At 37.4% G+C, this 7928-nt stretch overlaps 1 protein-coding gene across 1 annotated transcript; it reads left to right on the top strand.

The window, feature by feature from the left end:
- Positions 1–5905: 5905 nt before the first annotated feature.
- LOC114221421 (olfactory receptor 11H4) lies at positions 5906–6884 on the top strand. The gene is given in 2 exon segments (XM_028119537.2): positions 5906–6025; positions 6028–6884. Coding segments are annotated over 2 exon segments (948 nt in total). The 5' UTR covers positions 5906–5934.
- Positions 6885–7928: the final 1044 nt, after the last annotated feature.

Genomic DNA, 7928 nt, shown 5'->3' with positions numbered 1-7928 from the left:
TTCTGTGAAAAATGCCATTAGAATTTTGATAGGGATTGCATTAGATCTATAGATGACTTTTGGTAGGACGGACATTGTAATAAGATTAATTCTTCTAATCCATGAACAGTATATCTTTCCATTTATTTGTGTCTTCTTCAATTTCTTTCATCAATGTCCTAAACTTTTCAGTGTACAGGTCTTTCACCTCCTTGATTAAATTTATTCCTAAGTATTTTTACTTTTTGATGCTTGGCAGCAGGAGTGTTCCTGGCCCATGACTGAATTAAAGGGCCATTTCAGGATCTACAGTTGGACCAAGCTCCAAGGGGCTTCCTCAGGGACATGGACAGGCGTGTCTACCACCCAGTCCCTTGGTGTACACAACTAGTGGCTAACAGGGACTAGAATTGGGTCACAGGCCACTTCAAGGTCCACAGCCAGACTGAGGTTAGCAGGACTGCTACTTGTGGCACAGGCAAGTGACTCCTACTGAGTCCTTCAGTGGATGGATGGTGTTGGAGGGGAGACCAAGACCAAATATTTTTTAGTCAAGTCCACAGGGATGGGACTGTTTCTGAATCTGTATCCAGGAAATAGATCAGTGAGTCTGCCACCTGGGCATGTGTCTGCCTACTCAAAGTGGCCCTCTTTGATCATGGGCTACACTGGGGTTTCACAATCTCTTATCTAGATCCCAAAGCTCCCACAAAGGCACTTTTGTCCATGGATGGCTGCCAAATTATTGGTACTTAGGGGGGATACAAGGCCAATTACCAAAGCCAAAAAACACACTACAAGGGGAGCCTGTGTGGCTCAGTCAGTTGAATGTCCAACTCTTGGTTTTGGCTCAGGCATGATCTCAGGGTCATGGGATCGAGCTTTCTTTTAGGCTCTGTGTTCAGTGTGGAGTCTGTTTTTCCCTCTCCTTCCCCCACACAAAACGAAAACTACTGCCAACATCCCTGGTAAATATACATGCAAACATTTTCAACAAAATATAAGGAAACCAAATTCAACAATACATTAAAAGGCTCATACACCATGATCAAGTGGGAATCATCCCTGGGATGCAAGGATAGTTTAACATAAGTAAATTAATATATGTGATACACTACATTAACAAAATGAGGGATAAAAACCATATGACCATCTCAATAGATGTAGAAGAAGCATTTGGTTAAATATGACATCCTTTCATGATTAAAAAAAAAAGACTTTTAAAAATGTGAGTGGAGAAGAAACATACCTCAACATAATAAAAGCCATATATGACAGGCCTACAGCAAACATCATACTCAATGGTAAAAGGTCAAAAGATTTTTGCTAAAGTCAGAAACAAGGTCATGGTGTCACGCTTACCATTTCTATTCAATGTAGTACTGGGAGTCCTAGCCAGAGCAATCAGTCAAGAAAAAGAAATAAAAGACATCAAATCAGAAAAAAAAGTAAATTGTTTTTGCAGATGACATGATCTTATATAGAGGAAGTCCTAAAGACTCCACCAAAAAACTATTGGAACTCTCAAAAAATTGAGTAAAATTGTAGGATACAAAATCAACATACAGAGATCAGTTGTGCTTATATTCACTATGAAATATCTGAAAAAGAAATAAAGAAAATAATCCCATTTACAATAACATCAAAAATAATAAAATACTTAAGAATAAATTTAACCAAGGAGGTGAAAGATCTGTACACTGAAAACTATAAGACTTTGATGAAAGAAACTGAAAAAAGACACTGATAAATGGAGAGATATTCCCTACTCACAGATAGGAAGAGCCACTATTGTAAAAAGGTCCATACTGTCCAAAGTCATCAATAGATTCAATGCAATCCCTATCAAAATTCCAATGGCATTTTTTTCACAGAAATGGGGGGAAAAAACCTAGAATTTGAATGGAACCATAAAAGATCCTGAATATGCAACACAATTCTAACAAAAAACAAAGCTGGAGGCATCACACTTCCTCATTTCAAGCTATACTACAAAGCTAAAGTAATCAAAACTATACAGCATTGGCACAAAAATGGACACATAACCCAACAGAACAGAATCAAGAGTCAAGAAATAAACCCTTTACAAATATAGTCAACTAATATTTAACAAAGGAGCCAAAAATACTCAGTGGAGAAATGGTGTAGAGTGTCCTTGAATATCAAGTTCACATACAAGTTACCCCAGTAACCAGCAATAAAGATTTTCTCATTGATCATCACTGTCACCATTTCCTAAGAGTCATATTTTGAAGAAGTGGTTTAAGAGGATCCTCAGAAGAAACCTCAATTTTTTTAAGAAGAAAAACAAAAGACCAATGATAAAAAATCTCTTCTTGTGTTTGCACTGATTTCAAATTTCCCACTCTTAGAAAAGGAAATCATAAAGGAAACTGATAATTTGACTAATTTAGTCAATTAAATGGCTCCTGCCATCTTGGATTTCAGTCACACAAGGCAGTACCTACCTGTTACCAACCACCTGGTCATTACAGTGGAAGACTCCAGAAAAACATAGCAGATTTAACTTTAAAGTGACCAACAGAATATAGTTTCATGCTTCTCTGTTGCAACACTTCACAAGCATTTATTCACAAACATATTTCAGTTTCAGAATTCGAGTCATGGGCAAAACTTCCATTTATTGCACTAATCTCCACAGAGGATGATTCTTTAATGGAATGCAATCTCTGCAATAGAAAGCTTCCTGAAATTTATTTACTATTTCCCCTGGATTCTCTGTTTCCTATGAAACAAAACTAATCTACTAGGAGCTAATCTACTAAAACCTGGATGAGCCCCAAAGATCGGAAAGAGGATGCACTCCAGGGGAAACGTGAGGAAGCCACTGAAACCACTTGGGGAGAGACATTGAGTTTTAGAGGAATCCCTGAGAGGGATTAATCCCTGAGATTAAACACTGGTTTGCATGTTAAAATGTCTCAGTAAACTCCTAGAAAACAAGCTTCTAAAGCCTCCAGAAATTAAGGAAGTCCAGTGAACCACATATAATGCTCTCACCTGGAGTTTTCATTATCAAAGCCAATGAAGAGATAATGCCTTTATGTTCAACCCCACTGTGTCCATCCCTCTTTCCAAGCTGAGCCAGGAAATCCATCATTGTATGTAAGAGAAGGGGACTAATTGCCCATATTACAACTACTGCTGTGATATACTACAGACTGCCTTTTACTTTATAAATCTAATTAGACATTGTTCCTCTGTAGTAGTATAGTGTGAACATTCCATATGTGAATACAGGACATGTGCGTTCATTGGGTAAAAAGTCATGAACCCTCTGTGAAGCTTATCTGTAAAATGAAAAGTTAGAGTAAATTATCTGAACCATTTTTCCCCAATTCTATTATTTTTTTATTATTAAGGACTATCTTTCTGAAAATAATCTCTTTCTAGGACTAATCAGGTGTTATATTCTTCTCTCAGACCACCTGAGAAGACACTATATCATGTGAGGGACATTTGGAAGGAGGCTATGTAATCAAATTATTATTCTTGAGGTGGCCACCCAAGAATGTGATTGGTTGATTTGTTGCTTTCTCATACTAGAAAGGAGTGTATGAAAAACCTAGTCCCCTAGAATTATAGCTCATATAGTGATTTATGAATGCCAAAAGCATGAAAACAGCATTTTTATGGTATAAAATGGTGGATTTTCCATTCTAATACCCTACCTATTCTGAGCAAGTATTTTGGAGGCTTTCAAGGATGAAGTTATGCAGAACTTTATGGAGTCAGTTTAGTCCTTCAGTGATTAAAATAAAAATTGATTACTCTGGATTTTCCATTAAGCTCCCCACCCTTTGATTATCCCATTACTTACCAACACTTTGACCAAAGTTTACAGGAAAAATAATGTTTCTGCTAATCAATTTTACAGGGTATGGTGGTAGAAAAAATGAAATTAAGTGTGAAGTTGTTGGTGTATAATGGAGAGTGTCTTGAACTGTTATTCACATTAAGTAGGCATGGTCCATTTTTCAGAAAGGACAAGAAGCAACTGATCTCAGGATCCTGGTTTCTAGTTTGAATCTTTGAGCCTGGACTTAGTCCCTGAGCAGCAGGGAAACTAGTTTATTTATGCTTCATAAATAACAGTCTGGAAATTGTCTGTTGAGCACCTTATTCAGTGAAAGTGGAAAACAAATGTCTTTCGAGTTCAACATTGATTGGAAAACTGGACAACTTTAGAACATGGATGCGCAAACCTCCTTTTTATGCTTCCTTAAAAACCACCAACAAGGGACTAGTAACATTGAAGTCCAAATCTCTGTTCTTATTTGCCTTTCAAATTTCTTTACCCTTCATTCCTGGCAAAGTTATAACTGGTGACCTCCAATAGATAAGGCAAGAGGTCTGAATTTAACAAGAAAACTCAATATTGAAACTACCATTTCTAAGACTCTTAGTGCTTTTCAATATTAATTAAAGATTACTCTGTTGTTTAAACACAAAAATTTTAACTTTTTTGTTCAATACTTTTTTTTACATTTTTTTATTTTATTATGTTATGTTAATCACCATACATTACATCATTAGTTTTTGATGTAGTGTTCCATGATTCATTGTTTGTGTATAGCACTCAGTGCTCCATTCAGTTCTTAAATACTGTTGAAAAGTACATGCCTATCCAAATATTTGAAAATGTCCTCTCCCTTTCAAAAAACAAAATTAATCTACCAGATAAAAGTGCAGATAAGACCCTATTCAATCTCAGATCCCTATTTTTATCATCCAAAATTACTTACTAAATGAACTAAAACTTTGTACTGAAAACATCATTTTCTTTATTTTAGCTAGGTAGGATCTGAATATGAAGAGTAAGACAGTTCATTTTTTATAGCATGTGTAAAAAACATTAAAATAAACACTAGCAAATACAGATAATTGAAAATAATATCCTCACTTATCCTTTAGAGCAAAGATAATTTGATATGATTGGGCTTTTGTGTATTTTTTAGGTGTCACTCAACTGTTAGAGTGATATTTTTTTTAAAAAATCTTTAAAGGAGGGACGCCTGGGTGGCTCAGTCAGTTAAGTGGCTGCCTTCGGCCTGGGTCATGATCCCAGGGTCCTGGAATCGAGTCCCACATCAGGCTCCTTGCTGAGCAGGGAGCCTGCTTCTCCCTCTCTCTCCCTCTGCTTGTGATCTCTCTGTCAAATAAATAAAATGTTTAAAGGAAAATTTAAGAACAGCCCTGAGTCTTGACTGTAGAGATGTCTATAACAATTAATTCAGTTGATTAGACTATTCTGAAAAGCCAATGTCCTTGGCTAAGTTTTATCTCCATGAGTAAGTAAACTAATTTTGTTCTGTTGCCAAAGGTTTAACCCATCCTCACATCAGCTGTCCTCAAAATCTTTGCCTTTTTTTTTTAAACAAGATAAGCTGAATAAGAGAAAGTGGATGAGTCTGTACATTGAAGATCCACAATCAACTTTAGGAAAACAAACCAGAATCATAAAACGTCTTCTTAAGGATCAAAGAAATCAAAAAAGAAAGAAATTTGTCTGGTGGTACCACTGATGTAGAAAATTCTTGCTGCATTATATCCTAGCAAAAGAACACTAAGATTTAGAACTACGATCAATTCAAAATAAGGTGAGAGGGGAGCCTGGGTGGCTCAGTCAGTTAAGTGTCTGCCTTCAGCTCAGGTCATGATCTCAGGGTCCTGGAATCGAGCGAGGCCAGCGGGGAGCCTGCTTCTCCCTTTCCTCCCTGTTCGTGCTCTCTCTCACTATCTCTCTCTCTCTCTCTCTCAAATAAATAAAAATCTTTTAAAAAAAAATAAGGTGAGATTTATTCCCACCTGGTCTCAAAATATCTTATTTTCCTGTAAAGTTTAAGGTCCCTTCTCAATAAAGTCCTTCAAACATGTAGGAAGCAAAGAAACTTGTGTTACACTCATGTCTTTCTTCTTCATAGGTTTAAGACAATGAACAGGTCAGCAACACACATTCACACTGTAACTGAGTTTGTTCTCCTGGGATTCCCTGGTTGCTGGGAGATATAGATTTTCCTCTTCTCATCTTTTTGGTGGTTTATGTCTTGACCTTGCTGGGAAATGGAACCATCATCTGTGCAGTGAGATGGGACCCACGACTACATACCCCAATGTACTTTCTGCTGGGAAACTTTGCCTTCCTTGAGATCTGGTATGCTTCCTCCACTGTTCCTAATATGCTATTCAACATTCTCTCCAAAACCAAGGCCATCTCATTTTCTGGCTGCTTCCTCCAGTTCTATTTCTTCTTTTCCCTGGGCACAACTGAATGTCTCTTCCTGGCAGTAATGGCTTATGATCGGTACCTGGCTATCTGCCACCCACCGCACTACCCCACCATCATGACTGGGAAACTCTGTAGAATTCTGGTGTGTCTCTGCTGGCTTATTGGATTCCTTGGCTACCTGATCCCCATTTTCTTCATCTCCCAACTCCCCTTCTGTGGACCCAATATCATTGATCACTTCCTGTGTGACATGGACCCACTGATGGCTCTGTCTTATACTCCAGCCCCCATTGCTGAATTTATCTTCTATACTCAGAGCTCCCTTGTTCTCTTTTTTACTATTATGTACATTCTTTGATCCTATATCTTGTTGCTCAGAACTGTTTTTCAGGTCCCTTCTGCAGTTGGCCGGAGAAAGGTCTTTTCCACCTGTGGGTCTCACTTAGCTGTGGTGTCACTTTCTTATGGGACAGTCATGGTAATGTATGTGAGTCCTACATATGGCATCCCAACTTTGATGCATAAGATTCTCACACTGGTATATTCAATAATGACTCCTCTCTTTAATCCCCTGATCTATAGTCTTCGCAATAAGGACATGAAACTTGCCCTGAGAAACATCCTGTTTAGAATGAGAATTAGTTAAAACTCTTGAGCCAAAGATGTCCATACTTCCAAATTTTAATGATGAGTAAGTTGGAGATGTATAAATTTTTAATGGCCTTTTAGTTCTTACTCTGAGTAATTAAAAGCTTTTCTTTTTCCCCAGAAGTATGCTCAGCTTAAATACCCATGCTGACTACTAAAACCTAAATTCACTGCACATCAACATGCAGTGAAATTTTTCTAAAGGCTATCATCATTGGAGTGATAAAGTGGAATTGCTATATTATAGAAGTCAGACTTTCCTGAAAGATTTGCCTTCAGATTTAGGACAAGTCTAATGACTTTTACCAAATAGCTAAAGGTGCAGTGACTTTTTTAACAGTTTTTTTAGGTGTAATTGATATACAAAAGGACTGCACATGTTTAATATACATTAAAGGTGCAGTAGATTTTAACTAGACATGAGACCTTTCTATAACTTTTAACAGACACTCCTTTCTTATCCCTAGCCTAACAATCTTATCTAAACATGTTTTCCCTATATTAAAAGAGAGGAGAAAAAACTCTCTTGACCAGTAGGAACTCTTTCAACAAATTTTCTTAGAGGTATAGTTCCTCTGTGGTACGTTTGAAATAAAACTTGGATACATGCTAAAAAATCATTTGTTGAAGTTTCTTTTAACAGTTTCATTATTACATGTACCCCATTGTAGCATAATTTATTTATTTACATGTATTTCCCCCTGAGAGAGCTCCCTCAGAATGGGAATTGCCTTTTTCCTTTCTGGATCCCCAACCCACAGTGACAGAGAAGAAAGCAGCCCCTGGAACTGGGGAACTGGCCTGGCAATTATCACTTAAGTGTTGGTGTTCCCAGGAGCGGGCTTGACACTATAAGTTAGGCCATGGAGTATAAACCTGTTGAACATAAACAATTTCACAAAATGGCACCCTGAAACCAAGCCACTATGTGAACATGATGGATCAAGACAAAAATAAAAACCCTCCATAATCATGTCTGAGCAAGAACTGTCCCAACTGTAAAAAAATGACCAAACATCCCCTTCTTTAGTCACTTTATTAGTGACTACTG

This window comes from Eumetopias jubatus, unplaced genomic scaffold, assembly GCF_037043125.1.
Source record: "Eumetopias jubatus isolate StellerSeaLion01/CBP00866 unplaced genomic scaffold, mEumJub1_p1.0 scaffold_7, whole genome shotgun sequence".
Classification (NCBI taxonomy): Eukaryota; Metazoa; Chordata; class Mammalia; order Carnivora; family Otariidae; genus Eumetopias; species Eumetopias jubatus.
Note: the sequence above shows the minus strand (reverse complement) of the source record. Positions and strands in the feature narration are given on the sequence as shown.